Source organism: Vanellus vanellus (assembly GCF_965231255.1).
Source record: "Vanellus vanellus genome assembly, chromosome: 1".
Taxonomy (NCBI): domain Eukaryota; kingdom Metazoa; phylum Chordata; class Aves; order Charadriiformes; family Charadriidae; genus Vanellus; species Vanellus vanellus.
This window is the reverse complement of record NC_138905.1, coordinates 1,581,969-1,599,783: the sequence shown is the minus strand read 5'-3', so window position 1 is coordinate 1,599,783 and position 17,815 is coordinate 1,581,969. Positions and strand designations below refer to the sequence as shown.

At 55.7% G+C, this 17,815-nt stretch overlaps 2 protein-coding genes across 2 annotated transcripts in view; both read left to right on the top strand.

Moving 5' to 3' along the window:
• The first annotated feature begins 9 nt into the window (after positions 1–9).
• ZC3HC1 (zinc finger C3HC-type containing 1) lies at positions 10–11,399 on the top strand. The gene is made up of 10 exons (XM_082486023.1): positions 10–334; positions 2,850–2,961; positions 3,142–3,292; positions 5,354–5,437; positions 6,000–6,127; positions 7,610–7,767; positions 8,631–8,856; positions 9,360–9,566; positions 9,776–9,985; positions 10,949–11,399. Exons 1-10 carry the CDS (start codon positions 213–215, stop codon positions 11,015–11,017), a joined length of 1,467 nt encoding a protein of 488 aa, XP_082342149.1. The 5' UTR covers positions 10–212; the 3' UTR covers positions 11,018–11,399.
• A 2,778-nt stretch (positions 11,400–14,177) lies between these two features.
• UBE2H (ubiquitin conjugating enzyme E2 H) overlaps positions 14,178–17,815 on the top strand; it is a 54,541-nt gene continuing 50,903 nt past the window's right edge. The window contains exon 1 of the mRNA XM_082488409.1: positions 14,178–14,525. Coding sequence (XP_082344535.1) covers positions 14,473–14,525 — 53 coding nt within the window. The 5' untranslated portion in view covers positions 14,178–14,472. The remainder of the gene's footprint in view (positions 14,526–17,815) is intronic.

The following is a 17,815-nucleotide window of genomic DNA, read 5'->3' as shown; positions in this document are numbered from 1 at the left end:
AGCGACGAAAGCGGGAACTGGGGGGGGGCGGGTGTGGGGGTCCCGGGGCTCCGCAGCGGAAGCGGCAGCGCACCGGTAACCCTCCTGGGAAGCGGAAGGCCGTGCGGGAGTTGCTTGGGGTTATGGCCGGCCCCGCGGCGGAGCCGGAACGGTCCTGCGCGGCCGCGTTTCCCGCCCCCCCTCCCCGGGCCGTGACAGGGTGAGGGACCAAGATGGCGGCGCCCAGCGCCGGGGCGGCGGGGGGGGCCCGGGGGAGGCCGCCCGCTGTCACCCCCCAGCAGATCCGCGACCTCATCGACGGTGGCATCGCCCCCGAGGGCACCGGCCCCGACGGGTGAGGGTGAACGGCGGGGCCCCGCTGGCGCTGGGCCTGAGGGGGGCGGAGGGGGCGACCCGGCCGTGTGGCACTGACGGGGGGTGGGGAGGATGGGGAGCCCTCGAAGTTACTGGGGGAGCGGGCGCTGGGAGTTATTGAGGGGGCACTGCAAGATGACAGGGGTCGTTGTGGGGTGTTGGAGAGCACTGGGAGGTATTGAGTGTTATTATGGTAGAGGGGTACTGAGAAAAGAGGGCGCTGGGGTGTGCTGGGAGGGACTGGGAAGTACGGGGGGGATACTGGAAGGTGGGGAGCGCTGGGAGGCGGTACTGGTGGGGCTGAGGGGCACTGGGAGGCGGTGCTGTTGGGGCTGGGAGTACTGGTGGGACTAAGAAGCACTGGGAGGCAGTACTGGTGGCACTGGGAGTATTGGAGGGACTGAGAGGCACGGGGAGGCAGTACTGGAGAGACTAGGAAGCACTGGGAGTACTGGATGAACTAAGGGTACTGTGAGGAAGTACTGGTGGTGCTGGAAGTCCTGCAGGGACTAAGAGGCACAGGGAGACAGTAGCAGAAACCGAGAGGTACTGGGACACTGGGAGGCAGTAGTGGGTGGTGGCAGGTACTGGTGTGAATTGGGAGGGCAGGGGCTGGTAACTGACCTGTAGAGTTTGGGTGTTCCCACAGCCTAAGTGAGCTGAACTGGCAGTGGATGTTGTGTATCTTGACTTCAGCAAAGCTTTTGACACTGTCTCCCACATCATCCTCATAGGCAAACTTAGGAAGTGTGGGTTAGATGAATGGGCAGTGGGGTGGATTGAGAACTGGCTGACAGGTACAGGTCAGAGGGTTGCGATTAGTGGCACAGAGTCTAGTTGGAGGTTTGTAACAAGTGGTGTTCCCCAGGGGTCAGTACGGGGTCAGGTCCTGGTCAATACATTCATCAATGACCTGGATGAAGGGGTAGAGTGTACCATCAGCAAGTTTGCTGATGACACAAAACTAGGAGGAGTGGCTGACACGCCGGAAGGCTGTGCTGCCATTTAACATGACCTGGAGAGGCAGGAGAGTTGGGTGGAAAGAAACCTTATGAAATTCAACAAAGGCAAGTGTAGGGTCCTGCCCCTGGGGAGGAATAACCCCACGCATCGGTACAGGTTAGGGGCTGACCTCCTGGCGAGCAGCTCTGTGGAAAGGGACCTGGGAGTCATGGTTGGCAACAGGATGCCCATGAGCCAGCAATGTGCCCTGGTGGCCAAGAAGGCCAATGGCATCCTGGGGGGCATCAAGAAGAGTGTGGCCAGCAGGTCGAGGGAGGTTATCCTTCCACTCTACTCTGCCCTGGTGAGGCCACATCTGGAGTATTGTGTCCAGTTCTGGGTTTCCCAGTTCAAGAAGGACAGAGAACTGCTGGAGAGGGTCCAGCAAAGGGCTACAAAGATGATGAGGGGTCTAGAGCATCTTTCTTATGAGGAAAGGCTGAGGGACTTGGGGCTTTTTAGTCTGGAGAAGAGAAGACTGAGGGGGAATCTTATCAATGCTTATAAATCCTTAAAGGGAGGGTGCCAGGGGGATGGGAACAGTCTTTTTTCAGTGGTGCCCGGGTATGGGACAAGAGGTAACGGGCACAAACTTGAGCTTAGGAAGTTCCATCTAAACACGAGGAGGAACGTCTTTTCTGTGAGGGTGGCAGAGCACTGGCACAGGCTGCCCAGAGAGGTGGGGGAGTCTCCTACTCTGGAAACATTAAAAACCGTCCTGGGTGCCGTCCTGTGCAACCTGCTGTAGGTGACCGTGCTCTGGCAGGGGGATGTGGACTAGATGATCTCCAGAAGTCCCTTCCAACCCCTATCATTCTGTGATTCTGTGGCTGTGTACTGGGGCTCTGACCTGAAAAGTGTGGGGTCACACACCAGGGAACACACAGAGTTGTAGGAGCTACTGGTGGGTGTTGGGAAGTCTGGAAGGCAACTGGTGGCACTGGGTGGCTGAGCTTTGGGGGCATCTCACTAAAGCCAAGCAGCCATGTTCTCCCTCAGAGGCACAGTTCACCCTTGACCCAACCATCCCTGAATTTTGGGCCTTGGAGGGGTGTTGGGGAGAGGCCGAAGGGTAGTGCTTGCCATGAGGATGGCGTTCCAGCCACAGGGGCCAATGTTCTGGCTGTGGAGGCCAGTGTTGGGAGCTTAGGAGTGTCCCCAATTTCAGAGACATGCTGGAATCATCAGTCTGCCTTCACTAGGCTCAGAGAACAAGTTCCTGTCTCCTCCCTGTCCATCAAATCACCATCTGCCACTGCTGTTGGTTGTCATCAAGTGTATAATGCACATATTTTTTTGTTGCATTATATTTTTTAAATTGGTTTATTAGTAAAGTAATTAAAGGTCTAGGGCTTAGGAGCTCTGGAGAAAGGGTTCTTGTAAGGGTAAGCCTGAAGGACGAGAGGCTAGAAAGTGGTCTGTGCATTTTTTATTAATGAAATCTTTTCAGGGCAGCACAGATGCTGTGCTTGCTGACTTGATGTTCCTTTTAGGAAGGACATGTCCGACTGGTCAGAATCAGCTAATGGATCTTCTCAAATGGATGCTCTCTCCTTGGAGTCCACCAGCAAGGAAGCCTATTTCAGCAGAGTAGAAACATTCACCATATCCTTTCTGGCACTGAGCTTCCAGCCGTCCCCCACCCTGCTTTGCTGTCACCCTCTCTGTTGCTTCTCTGCAGGCTCCATCTTCTTGGAAGCTTTTCTCCTTTGGCCAAATAAGCTGTGGCCAAAGCTTTGCCTGGTCAACCTGTAATTTATTGGGTTTTATCCTTAACACGAGCACCCGCTGAAGTGGGCAGGCAAACCCCATGAGCTGTCTCCCCTGGTTTGTGCCAAGTACGGCTGGACCAATGTAGAGTGTGACATGCTGAAGTGCTCCAGCTGCCAAGCCTTCCTCTGTGTGAGCCTACAGCTCACATTTGACTTCAACAAGTGTACGTATGCCATCATACAGTGGGTACAAGGGGTGGGCTGTACCTTGCTGTGTGTGTAAATGACTCCCTAGTCTTGTCTTAGATGGTGCTGGGTGTTTGATGTCTCTGAAAATAAAGTGCAAGCTGAATAAATTTCTTTCAGTTTGTGAGAACACGGTAAAACTTCCTGCTTCTGCTGTCAGAGATGGGTTAGAATAGTTCTAGTTGGAAGGAGTCTATGATGATCATCTAGTCCCACTGACTGATGACTTCAGGGCTGACCAGATGTTAAATCATATTATTAAGGACATTGTCCAAATGCCTCTTAAACACTACCAGGCATGGGGCATCGACCACCTCTCCAGGAAGCCTGTTCCAGTGTGTGACCACCTTCTTGGTAAAAAAATGTTTCCTAATATCAAGTCTGAACCTCCCCTGATGCAGCCTTGAGCTGTTCTTGTGTGTCTTATCACAGGATCCCAGGGAGAAGAGATAAGCTCCTCCCTCTCCACATCCCCTCCTCAGGAATCTGTAGAGAGCAACAAGGTTGTTCCTCAGCCTCCTTTTCTTCAAACCAGACAAACCCAGGGTCCTCAATCGCTCCTCACAGGATACGCGTTCCAGCACTGTCACCAGCTTTGTTGCCCTCCTCTGAACACATTCAAGTACCTGAACATCATTTTTTAAATTTTGTTTCCTGACTGCTCAGTCTGCTGCCCTAATCCACCACTAAATTTTTCTAATGTGGGCTGTTGGTGGCTGCTGGTCACCAAGTCGGACTGTTCTGGTGGTCACATTGTGTAATTTAATTAATAAACTTCTCCACTGCCCTCAAACTACTCAGACGAGCAGTAGCAAAACTCCCCCTCCTGTTGCCCTTGCTGAGCTCCCTGCCCAGGCTCAGCACTAGTTTTTCCCCTGCTCACAGAGCACTGGGCACTCCTGATGCTCTGAGGCACAGGCAGGGAACAGTAACAGCTCCTATGTCTCCCACGTTGGACAACACGAGGCTGAGAGTGCAGCAGGAACATCAGCCTTCACTGTGGGCTCAGCCCCACCACCTGAGTGTCTCTTGGAAGCCACAGGATAGCAAAGGCCACAGGAAAGCACCTGCCCAGACCTTTACTTTCCTTTACCTGTGTCTGCCCTCTGCAGAAAGACATATATTACCCCACCACAAATAAGTGTCATCTCTGCTTCTCAATTTTCTTGACTGCAGGTCCCTGCTCTTGTTATCTCTAAGGTAGCAGAGAGCGCAGCCCTGATGGCTGACAAACTGTGGGTCATGTGTAGTGCAGAGCTGTATGAGTATTTCCTTTCGGGTCACTCTGAATACTGACGTCAGCTGTTTGTTCAGACTATCTTTTTTAAATAAACCTTGGCCTAATTATTCTGTTGGTAATTGTACTGTTTTAGGAAAATCTAAAATAATCACAGGTTGAAAAAAGAGCTTGAAAAATAAATTGGAAAATAGTTTATTTGGTTCTGAAAGGTATGAATAACTTAAATATCAAATCTTTTTTTGGGGAAGCTTGATTTCTAGATGTGGCTGTGTTTTGACTCTTACAGCCAGGGTGGAGGGGTCAGGTGAGTTAGCAGCAGCCCCGGAGCTAAAACTGGCAGGAGCGGGCAGTTCCTGTCCCGGTGGTTGATTTGAGCTTTGTTTCTACTGTGCTGTTGTGTAGTGTGGCAGGCTCCCCTGCTCCGTGCTTGCTGTGCCTAGGAACGGCAGGGGATTTTAGCTGCAGGGAGGTGGAACCACTCTGGTGATACTTGCTGTTGTGGAGATAATTCCTTGAACCAGCCTGCCTTTGCTGCTGCAGGAACCGCTGCTCTGTGGTTGCCTGCAGGGAGGCTGGAGGTGCGGCAGGTCCTTTTGGTGGGGAGGAAGATGTCTCTGAGGTGAGAGCTTCGGGCTCTGCAAGCTACAGCCTCAGGTGGCATCTGTCACCCAAGCCATGCTGAACAGGAGGAGCAGGGAAGACCTCGTAGCCTGATGCCTTCCTCTCCTGGTCTGGTTTTCCCAATCATTCCCCGAGGAGGTGGCTCTGCAGGGGAGTAGAATTGAGCTTTGCCTTGCAGATAAGGAGCGCTGTGTGGAGCTGAAGAAGGCCTTGTGCACCGCACACGAGAAGTTCTGCTTCTGGCCGGACAGCCCCTGCCCAGGTTGGTGTCTCAGAGCCTGGCTAGTGCACATGTCTGGCATTGTTCCCTTTTTTCTCCCTTTCTGTTACTGCTGTTGTCTCCCATTGTAGGAATTGTGGTTTCTCTTCAAGTTCTCAAAGCAAGTGGTGTCATCACAGTCCCCTTTTTCCCTCGTGTGGATGATGACACACACAGTGGCAAAGTGACATCTCTGAGAAGCCTCGGCAAATAAACAAACTGAGCCATGTTTGGAGCGCCAGGCTGGGCTGTACCCAGCCTCTCTTAACCTTTGTGCTCCTCTAGGGCAGTTAAAACGCTTTTCAGGTTATAACTGGGAGGGGGCAGTGGAGGCTGGATGATACGGGATGCTCAAAGGGCAAAAGATCTCATCTTCAAACCTGCGCTGCATGGGGAAGGGTGATTGCAAAGGAAAAAGGCTGTGCTCAGCTTTTTTCTTTTAAAAGCCAGGAGACCATTATGGGAAGACCTTGGCTGGACTCATCTCCTCTCTTGCCCTGTGGGATAAGGAGGGGGTGGGAAAGCTGGTGGCACAGCTCAGGCCTCCCGCGTTTCCTTTCACCAGATCGTTTTGCCATGTTGCTGGTGGATGAACCCAGAGCCCTTCTCCAGGACTTTCTAGACCGCTTTCAGAGCCTGTGTCAGCTGGAGCTGCAGCTGCCCTCCCTCAGACCAGAAGACATGAAAAATATGGTGAGTTCCTGCCTGGCCCCAAGCTTGGGTGCATTCAAGTGCCCGGTGACAATGCCAGGCACGCCTGTGCTGTGCAAACCCTGACCGAAACAGTTGCGAGATTCAAATCAGAGGCTTGAGCTTGCCAGGCAGGCAAACCTCAACCCTGCCTGCATGTGTGAGTGGTCTGTCATTGCCTTGGCTTTCTCCTTGGGTGTTCCCTGCATGGTGGTTTCATCTGGTGTTTTTTGGAAGCACGTAAAAGGGAGTTTAGAAAGGCTCATCTGTCATGCAAGCCCTTGGCCAATGCAGCTGGCTTATGTCACCACGATGTTGCCAGCGGCAAGTGGGCTACAGTGTCTGGTTCCCACTCTGCACCTTTTCTGGCATGCATGGTGCTCTCTGGTGCCTGGCAGAAGTGATTTGGGGTCCTACAGACTCCTTTGGGAGCATTCCCTGGCAGCCCCCACCCCTGTTTGTTAGCTCCAAGCACTCCGTGAGATGCGGCAGCCTGCATATCACCCCTCTAATGAGTGGCTGGGATCCCACTGGAGACAGTCATTGCTCTAGGTTGGGTTGGGAATTTGGGGTGCCAGAGGCTGCCCCAGAGCAGAGGTGTGGGCAGAGGCCCACAAAGGTGAGGGAGCCCGGGGAGCGTAGTACAGGAGGGCCTCTTGTGTGAGGAGGCTCAGCAGGCAGGAGGGAAGAGCAGGAGTTATGGCAGGAGGGGCTGGAGTGTAACTGCAGCCAGGAGCAAGTGTGGGATTGCCTCCTCCTAGGGACCTGGCCAGGCCCTGCTCTACTCCAGCCAAGTCTGGCTTGTTGGGCACTCACTGGCTGGGAAACAGATGGCTCTCAGCAGCAAGAAGCCGTATGGGAACCGGGGAACTCTTCATCCATTCAGCAGAAATCGCAGAGGTGTTTTATGGTTGCCACCGTGGGCTGTCTGAGCTATGAAACCCATCAGAGCCCCCTGAGAAGAGACAGCATAAAGCAAATGGATGTATCGCATCTCCACATCTAACTCCCAAGCTGTCCCGCTAGCAGCAAGGTCTGGAGTCTGACTGAGAGCCTCTGGGGACTCTTTTCATGCTGTGTTTCAGCAATGGCCCCAGAAATGCTCACGCTTTGCCTGAGCATGGGCAAGCAAAGGCCCTGCTGCCTCCCTGGGATCCGAGGGACAAACAGGGGCTGTTCAGGCTCATGTTTGCTGTGAGCACTGGAGGTGTGACTTGCTCCACTGTCCTCACTCATGCTTGGGGGAGCAAACAGTGCTTGAACAGAGTCCATGAAACGAGGAGGGTCAGATGGGCTCAAAGCAGGAGGAAGCTATTGCTTCTGCGTGGCTTTTGCCTGTTAACCAGAGTAGAAGTGCTGAGAGTTCTAGCTTACGCACCCAGCCCTTTCTGGCAGTGAAAAAGGGATTTTTCTCCATGTGGAACGTGGTTTGTGAGTAGAAGCAGCGTATTTTATCAGGCTGTGCCACCTTTCTCTGCCCCACAGTCCCTGACAGAGGAGAAGATCACTTTGCTCCTCCAGCTGATTGGGGAGGAACTGGAGCACAAAACGGAGGGAGAGAAACCGCCGATGAAGTTTGCCACAGAAATCCTGCAAATGCACGTTCCTGCCTGCATCCTGGCTCTGTGCGGCTGGACTTGCAGGTGGGTGGTGGTGTAGGACTGATACCGAAGTGTCTGCTGCACTTTGGGGTTGCTGGTGAAACCCATCAGAATCTAGAGGAATGCAAATATCCCTCCTGTGAAATGTCCGGTATCCCCTATTTCACTATTTTATTATCATCTCCAGCCGTTAAAATCGACAGGCTTCCAGAAACCCCAGTGTAAAGCTACCTAATCTAAAATAGGTGTCTCCCTGAGACGGCAAAGAGTCTAAAACAACTGAGCTGTCGGTTGCCCCACTCGTTGCTGATTTAGATGTTGAAGTCAATCCCTGAAATGTCATCCTCCATAACGTTTTCATTGCTTGTCAGGCCTGCGGAAAGGGAGGGAAACTTCGTGACTTGAATGTTCACGCTTCCCAAAGTGTGCGCTGTGAGCAGAACAGCCATGCTGTTTGTGCCTGAGGCAGTTTGCTGAAGTTGAAGCAATCTCGTATGGTGCAGGCTGGAAAAACGCTTATGGTGGGGAAGAGTGGAGCTGCCTCTGTGGCTGGGCAGTTCGGGGCTAAGGATGGGGATGCTCTCAGCTGATATGGAGAGTACAGATAACTGAGTGTGCTCTTCCTTTGTGGCAAGCCAAAATGTAACCGAGACAATTTGAATCAATGCCATAGATGGGTTTTAATGGTCTTTTTTTACTTATTAGCACATGGGGCTACAAGAATGGTAAGTCTGCACCTCAGCCCAGGGGTACTGATGTCTTGAAATGTGTTGGCTGAGGTACCTGCAACTGAAACTGTTCCTGTGCTCTGCCAAATACCTGCATCTGTTGTGAAAGCTGTGATTTTGGGGAAGGGCCCAGGCTTGTCCCTGACCTTTTCCTGTGATTTGGCTCTGTCCCTACAGTGCTGTGTCTGGCTCTGTGCACCTCTCGGTGATCACCTGCTCCCGCTGCATGAGGAAGGTGGGACTGTGGGGCTTTCACCAGCTGGAGTCTGCGGGGCCGGAGCTGGACTCCTGCAGCCCAAGCAGTGCTCCGCCGACACCCACTGACCGCTTCCCACTCGTGCCCATGTCTCCGCGCAGGATGCTCACACGGAGCCAAGACACGCTCCCTCCGGGCTCCGAGCAGGTATGGCCCAGCTCAGCCAGCCCGTGAACTTGGGATGTCTGGGTGATACAGGGGCACACAGGAGATGAGACTGATGTAGTTTGGGTACCTTCTGCCTTTTACCTTGAAAGAGGCTCATTTGGGTGCCATGTCTCCAGCTGTAGGCAACGGCCAACAGAAGTGGGTTGCTGCTTCCTTTGTCCCTACCCTCTGCAGCTGTCTGTCCTCCCCCCCCCCCTCAACCCTCCTGTCAGAGGGCACAAGAAGGGCTTTTCCAGACAGCATCCTGGGGCTCGTCTGAGTTGAGGTGCTCCGAATCAGGGGTTGCCTTCACCCACATCCAACTAGACACATCTGAGATGCTCCTGGTGTGAAGGGAAGGTGGCATGACTCCTGGCCAGGACGGCTGAGAAGGCTTTGATCTCTTCTTTGAGCTGAGCAGGATCTCTCTGACCCCTTCAGGCAGAGGACATGCTGGTGACCCAAGGAGCTGTAGTAAATCCGTATTCTTTCCCCACTGGCAGCATGAGAAGAGCCCGTCCCCAGCAATCCCTCGCCCGCGGGGTTGGGACTCTCCCATCCCCATGGACCGGAGTGAGTTGGAGGTGGCCAGCCCCACTCTGAGGAGCCGCCCTGTCACCCGCAGCATGGGGCAGGGGGAGAACATGGAGGTGCCATCCAGTCCTCTTCGCAGAGCCAAGCGGGCGCGTCTCTGCTCTTCCAGCAGCTCGGTGAGTGACCCAGGTGCAGGCGCAGGGAGAGCCTGAGGGGGGAGAAGATGGATCTGGGCAGGGTGCTCCTGATCCAGGGACGAGTGTTGTCACCGTAGCCAGCTCAGGCCTGGTGTTTAGGCATAGAGAGGGTTTTATTGTGTCGTTGGAGTTTGGTTTAAACTATGCTGTTGCTGTCCTCCTTCACTGTCACCTCCTCCCCTACCCAGGACACCTCTTTGAGGAGCTTCTTTGACCCCAGCTCTCAGCATCGTGACTGGTGTCCCTGGGTCAACGCAGTGGAGGGAGGGGGAGCCCTGGAGGATACCATGACCCAGATGGAGAAGGAGTCTGCAAAGGCAGAGCCAGGCTGGCGAGTGGTACTGAACACGCTCCTTGCCACCAGAAAGTGCGACAGAGTGCCTGAGACGGAGCCTGTGGTGAGCTTGTGGGATCCCCAGCCCCGAAACCAAGTGCTCAAACACTGCTTGCTCCAGCCTTGCCCAGGGCTGAAAGATTATGGGCGGAATTCAGGGTAGATGGGCTTCATTCGGGCTGAATCCAAACCCAGCTGGGTGGCAAGGACCAAGTGTATGTCTGCAGAGCCTCAGCTTCCCCTCCAGCTGCGCTGACAGTCTCTCAGCCGGGTCTCATCCGTTACAACGATGTGTTGTGTGCAGCTCTGCTCAAGGGCTGCTATAAATAACAGCCTTTCCCGAGCAGCTCAGCGCTGCCCAAGATCCAGTTTCACTTTGTGTCCTGATAGAGAGCTCCCGACCCTCTCTGTAGACACCCTGACCACTGGCTCCTGTGGCCACCAGCCCCAGGCTGTTGGACCGGTGGGTTTGCTGAGCCAGGGGAGCAGAACTGAGGCCACAGCCCCCAGTCCCCGAGCGGCTGTGGAGCAGCCAGTACCTGCCGCTGCCTCCCCAGGCCCCATTATCCACTTGGATTCTTTCTGCTGGCTTCCCCCTGCTTTGCTTTGGGGCTGAGCTGCAGGGACGGCTGGAGCAGTCCTGCTTCAGCATTTGTCTTGGGGACTTTGTGTGAGTTGTGTCCCCAACAGGCCAGTGCCTTCTGGCTGTACTACATGCCAGGAAAGTACCAGCAGGACCTGTGGCACCAGACACAAGTTGGAGGTGAGAGCTCCAGCTGGAGCAAGAATGACTGGAGACCCATCCTGCTTCTTGCTTGCAGCCACCTTGCTCTCCCCTCCAGTTCTGGTAAATAGAGCTAACAAAGAAGAGGAGCAAATTGATGTCTCGGCACCCAATTAGGATGTTTCAGATGGGTTTTTTGGCTGCAGTTGCTCCTCATGTGCTTTGTAGGCAGATTGGTGGTGGTTGCAGGTCCTGTTGCGGTGCCTTAACCTCTGGTTGTTGCTTTGCTCCCCTCTCTCGTAGAGTCTCTCAGTGAAGTCCTGCAAGGTGTTCCGCATTTTCCGGCAGTGGGAGAGCATGAATTCCTCCTGAACGGGCTGCTGCCTCTGAGGACTGCTGCCTGACTGGTGGCACAGGGCATCACATCGGTCTGGCAGAGATCCACTTTGCAGTCACTCCCGCAGCAGCTCCGTACCCTGGGAAGGGTATGCCGAGGAGGCTCCATGCCAAACACAGCCTGCCGTGGCTGCTGGGACCCCCTCCTCCCTGACTGCCTTCCTTGAAGCCTCCTACCTTCACAAATTGCTGCTGTAGCCCTTGGCCCCAAGGGCTTTGACAGCCCCGTCTGGAGCTGGGACGTGCCGCAGGCATGCGGGGCGAACGAGGAGACATGGTCACCTCACAAGGGTGACCGTCTTGTCCAGCTGTGACCTGCCACCAGCGGCGCAGGGAAGTGATGCCAGGTGGGAATAAACATTTCACTTTTTTTTTTTTCTTACTGCTGGTGCGTCGCTTCTTCCTGAGGCAGGGTGAGCTCTGGGACCTAGCACATGGCTCCCATATCCCTTGGGATGCTCATCTTTGTGGAATAACTGTCCAGCTGCCTCCTCCAGTTTCCCACTCCTTGTTCCACTGTCTCCTGTGCCTGATGTGGGCTCTTTGCCATGGCTTTAGCCCCCATACATGCAGAGATGCCCCCAGCCTTGTACTCCAATGCCTGCCAGTGTCTGCCCCGGCAATCAGCTACCTGAAGTGAATTTAACTGGGGGCTGATAGCTTCCCTGGGGTGATAAATCACCCGGGCCAGAGAACATAGGAGGCCGGGATGCAGCCAAAACCCTGAAAGAGGCAGGTTAGGGCTTCCCATGGCTTAGGGCCACGAGCCTGAGTGCTGGGGAGGGACTGGTCTCCATGGAAGGGGAAGAAGCAGCCAAGAAGGGAGACCCTGATCTGTTGTCTCCATCCTCGAGGATGTCAGGGAAAAGGCTTTAGGGAGGGCTGAGACTCCGCAGACAACCGAGGCTCAGATGGACCTCCTCATCCCAGACCTGCCACAGCCACACGGGTGTGGGTGAAGGCATGGAAATGTCATTCCCTTTTCCTTTTTTGGGAGCAAAGGAACCCTCTTTGGTTCCAAAGTTTCACCAGCCCCAGTTCTGGTTATTTTTTCTTCATCTTGTCTTCCCCCATCCCCTTTGGGGCATTTTCTGGCTACTCTGTGCCTGGGAAGGCAGTGGCTGCCTTGGTGAGGGCAGATCTCTGTTCTCCCTGAACCCCAAAACTTGTGGGTACACCTGCCCAGCTGGGGGCTTCTTCTGAGAGACACCCTTTACCTGCCGGCTTCTTGGGTGGGTGCTGTCAGGAAGGCCCCCAGGGAGCAGCGGGGCTTGAGTTTGGGTGGGCCACCTTCCTTTCCTAATTGCATAGCCTTAACAAACGGCTGCTTCACCCCATGGCTGTTGCTGGTCTGGGAGTTGGGGCAGAGATGGGGGTGTCACCCCTCCACACACCCTGGGTTACCCCCAGCCCCTGAGGGGTGAGGACGGGCTGGGCTCTGCTGTGGGGCATGGAGGAGCCCCTTCCCCAGCTGCCTGGACCCACAGATTCCCTTATCCCCAACAGTCCCCCATGGTTTTCCCTGGCTTCTCTTGTCCCCCATAGCTCCCTCCACTCCTTATAGCTCCCCACAGCTTTCTGTGGGTCTCTATAGTTCCACAGAACTCTTCTGGCTCCCCCTTCTCCAATGGTTTCCCATGACTCCCCATACTCCCCACATCTCCCCAGTTCCCCATGGCCTCTCACACCTTCCTTGCCACCCTCCCACCCCACAAATCTCCACTTTGCCCATTTCCACTGTGGTCAGGGAACCACCCCACAAACCCCCACGGTGTGGGGGGAACGATGTCCCTGTGCTGGGTGGGCAAGGCCAGCCACCACCCCTGCCCACACACCCCAATTTTCAGACCCGGGAGGGCTCAGAGGGCCCACAAATCCCCTGTGCACCCACGTACAAGGGTCTGGGTGCTACAAGAATGGTCTGGAGGCATCCCAAAAGGGACAGGATGCCGTCATAGTCCCTGTTACCCTGAAGTTGTCCCCATTGCAAAACTGGTAGTACACAGACAAAATACAAGGATTTCAAGAAAGTAAGAGAAAATCCTGATTATTTCCCCCCATCCTGTTCTCCCAGTTGCCTGGAACTGGTCAGGGAGCATCAAGGCTGGGGAAATGGAGGATCCTCTATCCCAACTTCTCCAACTCAAATATCACAGAGTCACAGAATGGTTTGGGTTGGAAGGGATGTTGAAGATCACCTAGTTCCACCCCCCCTGCCCTGGGCAGGGACACCTCCCACCAGACCAGGTTGCTCAAAGCACTGTCCAATCTGGCCTTGAACACTTCCAGGGAGATATATATATATATATATATAAAATATTTAAATATATAAATAAACCCCCATTCCTCATTGCATCTCCTGGCTTATCTCACTGAGGTATTTATCTGATCCCCCCCCCCAGTGTGTTACCTCCTTCTCCAGCCAGACTCGGGGCTGGAGGGGCACGTTGGGGCATTAAATGGAGGAAATCAGTCCCTACACACACACACTTTTGGCATGAACTTACCCCTTTACTCAGACTATTTTTGGGGGAGGAAGTGTTGGGGCAAATTTTTGGGGTGATGCTGGGGTCAGGAATGCGGGATGTCCGCCCTGGGCGTGGAGATGCCACGCCAGAGCCCCGCTGGCTTGAGAGACACCCATTAAGCGCCATCGTCACGCGTCCTGCTGTCACCTCCGGGGCGCTGGCAGGTGCCTCCCCTGTCCGGTTGGGTAAACTGAGGCACCGGGGAAATGCTTGGCCGGTGTCGCACCGGAAAAGCGGCATGGTGACTCGTGCTGTGAGGCCTGGCCATCTGCCACGTGCCTGCTTTGTGATCCGGGGTGTGTTTGGGGGGATGTTTGGGTTCAATGGTGGCTTCCCCCAGGTGACACTGTCCACCTTCCCCCCCCGGCGCTTTGCCGAGTGGGGACACCTGCGCTGTGCCCCCCGCCGGGGTCTCGAACCCGCGGTTCCTACAACACTCCCTCCCTCCCCCCGCCCCGATCACCCGCTCCGCCGCACTACAACTCCCAGCGTGCCGCGGGGCCGGCGTGGCGTTGCTGGCGCAACCAATCACTATAGTGCGGGGCGGTGAGGTCACAGCGGGTGACGTCAGGGGTCCAGAGAGAGGCTCCGGCAGAGGCGACGACTGGAGCGGGGCTCGCGGCTGAGGGAGCGCGAGGCGGCGCGGGGGGGGGGCGCCCGGGCGGCGGCGGCGGCGGCGGCGACGACACCGGCGACGACACCGACACCGGCGGCACCACAGGAGGAGGACGAGGGCGGCGGCGGCGACAGCGGCGGCGGCGGCGACGACGACAGCGGCGGCGGGGGGGGGTCCCAGCGGCTCGGAGGCCGGCGTCCCCCCGCTCCCCTCGGTGCCGGGCGTCCCCGGTTCGCGGCGGCGGTGCTGACAGCCCGCCCGGAGCACCGGGGGCGGCTGCGGCCACCATGTCCTCCCCCAGCCCGGGCAAGAGGCGGATGGACACCGACGTGGTCAAGCTGTATCCTTCCCACACCTCCCGCGACCCCCCCCCCCTCCCCAATCTCTGCCGGCAGCCCCCGGGGATCGAGCCCGCCTCCTCGGCCAGGCCTGCAGCGGGGTGGTGGGGGCGGGGGGGCACCGGGGACCCCCCCGCTCCGGTGTCGCGCCCCCCCCACTCCGGGCGGCGGCAGCGCCCCTTTCTGAGGCCAGGCCTAGGCCTCTCCCCAGAGCTGGAGCTTGGACCATCCCCCTCCCCCCCCCCCGGGGTGAGGGCCCCCCCTTATGTGGGGGGGAAGCCCTAATCCTCCCTCCCCCAGCTCTTCCCTTATTTTGAGGGGGGCTTATTCCCCTCCGTGGCTTGACAGCCACCAGTTGGGGTGCCCTGGCGGTGTCCCTGCAGGTGTCCCCCTCCTCTCTTGGTGAAGGTCCCCCCCCCACCGCATCCTAGGTGCCCGGCACCCCCCTCCCCTGCCCTGGCCTGCGGCCCAGCCGCCGGGGGAGGGCAAGGAAGGGGAGAGCAGCTCCAGCAGCCACAGCCCAAAGAAAGGCTTTTGTGGTGTTTATTATTATTTACTCCCCGTTTACTCCCCGATTTCAGCCTGCGGTTCACGAAGCTTCTGGTGCTGTCTTAGGGATTTAATTTGGGGGGGGGGGGGCGGAAATGGGGCCCCCTCCCCGGGGACTGGCTCATAGCAGACCCGTGGCTGGGTGACAGGGGGGGTGGGCTAAGGGCTCCGGGGCCCGCAGCCCATCTCGCAAGAGGTCCTGTTTATGTAACACTCCAGGTTAGGTTAGGCTTTATTATTTTTATTTCTCCCCCTCCTTCCCTGATAGATCTGTTTATATTTTTCCTCCTTGTTTTTGTTCTTGGCCCTTTACAGGGTGGCGAATCCTTTTTCTTTCTGTCTGGAGTGTGGGTGGCGTTGAAAAATATCATTGGGAATTTGGTTCTAGGATTGTTTTATTAATAGTTTTTGTTTACAAGGTGGCGGTGTGTGCTGAGAAGGGGTAGAAATGACAAGACTGGCTGAAATGTTTTTCAGCTCTGTTGACTGAAGGTGCTTGACCTCCCTCAGCAGGACTTGGGTCTGGTGGCTCTAACTTGGTGGTGTCAAGGGGTTGGGAAATGGGTCTGATTTAGTTTCCAGAGAGAGATAAACAAACTTACTTGGATTTTGTGTTGGGTTTTTTTTGGATGGGGGGAGGGAGGAGCAGCACCAGCTCCTGTTTGTGGCGCAAGGGTGGCTTATCGAAGGAAACTTCTGTTTGACGTTCAGCCTGCGCGTTTCTCTTTACAAAGCTGCTCTTCGTATATTTTTTGCCTTGTTTTTAAGCAAATAGGAAATGACTACCGATCGTGCATGAATCGGAGCTATTTTTATCCGGGGGTTTAAAGTTACACACATGTCATACTCTACCGAACGCCAATTGCGATCGATGCTTAATCGCACCGGGAGGAGGGTCAGGAATTCCAGCTGTTTAGCGTGTGGGGGGAAATAAAATCTTCCTTAGGGGTAGTCTGGAAAGAGGTCTGGGCCGGAGAGGGGCTGAGGCCCAACCTGATCTGCTGCTTCTCTCCTTTCCCCTCCCCCTCTCTCTCTTTTTTTTTTTTTTTTTTTTCTCCTTCCCCCTTTTTGTTCGATTTGTAGCCGGCATCTCCAGCGATCACAGCATTTTAAGAGACAAAGAGCAGGTTTTTCTGAAGTGGCTTCGCTCGCTCCGTGTTTCTAGCGGCAGCCAGGGCCGTGTGGTGGTAGGTAGAAAACCCCGAATATCTGGCATTCCTCCCGACGCTGGGTAGTTTCCGCTCTGCTCTCTTTCTCCCCCCTGACAAAAGAAACCCAAGGCTTTTCCAGAAGCGAAGCTCTTGTTATTGTCGGCGCAGCCTTCCTGGTGTTTTGAGGGGTGAGGTTAGAGCGGTCGGTCTCCTGCGGACAACAAACTTAGGAAGTTGGATGTGTCAGATGACTCTCCTCACCACTCCTCCCTCCCCAGCCTTTTTTGTTTGTCTGCCTGACTTGCCTCGCCTGCCTGGGGTGAGCGCAGCTCGCTAGGCCCAGGCTCCCAAGACGCTTCCCTGGGGAATCTTCCTCTCTGGAAGCTGATCTGAAATAAGACTGGTTCCAGACGTGGGAGCGAGGAGGGTCTTGGTGGTGACCAAAGGAGAGAGGGCTCATCTGAAGGAATGTACTTGAAGGCTGCTACTCCCCAGGGCTCGAGGGTTTTGTTGTTGTGTTGTTGTTTGGTTTTTTTTCCCCCCTTTTTGCTGCCATTTTCATTACAGTTTCCTTTTTCATGTCTCCGATGGAGAATAATGGCATGGATTTATGGCCTGCCAAGGGTTACCTTTTTGAGTAGGGAGGGGGTGATGGCCAGAGTGAATAACACCACTGCCTTCCCCTGCTCTGACAGGTTTAGGAGCCGAGTGGGGTCTTTTTATTATTCCTATTTTCAATCCTAACACGTCCGTGTTCTTTTGTGGATGCCTCTTTGTGAGCAGGGAAGGGGAGAGGTTGTTCAGCTCTGTGGAGCTTGGGGGGGGGACGGGGACGACAGGCAGAGCTGTGTGTGCGCGTTAACGTGTTGAACTGATGTTTAATAATCGCCTGGACGATTATGTGCTGAAACTCTGAGTCACTCATTGTTTCTCTCCTGATCGCGCTCGCAACCTTGTGCGAACGCTGGAGAAGGGCCTGCAGGGGGGGAGCCATGCTGCCTTCCTCCCCTCTTGGGGGGCGCTGCTGCCCCCCACCCCACTCACTGAAGTTTTCTGGATGACCTGCACTGCCTGCAGCCCACCTGCTAGCAGGGCTTTGCAGGAAGGCTCCGTGCCCCCCCAAAATGCCACAGGACCCACTTGCCAGTGGCTTGGAAGCGTGGGGATGTCCCGTGGGCCTGCTGGGAAGTGCTCAAGGCTCAAAGCCTATCCAGCCCAGATGCCCCCGCCCTGGGGACTGTGGGGTGCTGAAGAGATATGTGGGGGGATCCCATCCCCAGTTCCCCACATTTCAGGTCGAGCTGCCGGCCTTGGAGCTGTGTTTGCAGGCAAGAGGCCTCGGGCAGAGCTCGCAACTCCGCGGATTGGCTGCTCTGTTACTACCCGGAAACCGGGGCCGGGGCGGAGCGAGCCGGCAGCTGATGGGGTGCCCCAGCCAGCGTGTTTACACCCATGGGGGGGACGCACCCTGACACCCCGCAGTCCCCCCCCGGGACCGCGGGGCCATTTGCTACCGACTGCGGCAGTTCCGAGCCAGGGTTTATTGTTCTGCGTCGGGGAGCAAGGCGGGCGCTCCAGGGCGAGCTGTTTGC

Bases quoted from the DNA above. Each gene is read 5' to 3' on its own strand.
- ZC3HC1 (XM_082486023.1), top strand. From the start codon at position 213: ATGGCGGCGCCCAGCGCCGGGGCGGCGGGGGGGGCCCGGGGGAGGCCG. The intron at 3,293-5,353 runs GTACGTATGCCA...TTTGCCTTGCAG, and splicing joins CACATTTGACTTCAACAAGT to ATAAGGAGCGCTGTGTGGAG. The intron at 9,986-10,948 runs GTGAGCTTGTGG...CCTCTCTCGTAG, and splicing joins TGCCTGAGACGGAGCCTGTG to AGTCTCTCAGTGAAGTCCTG.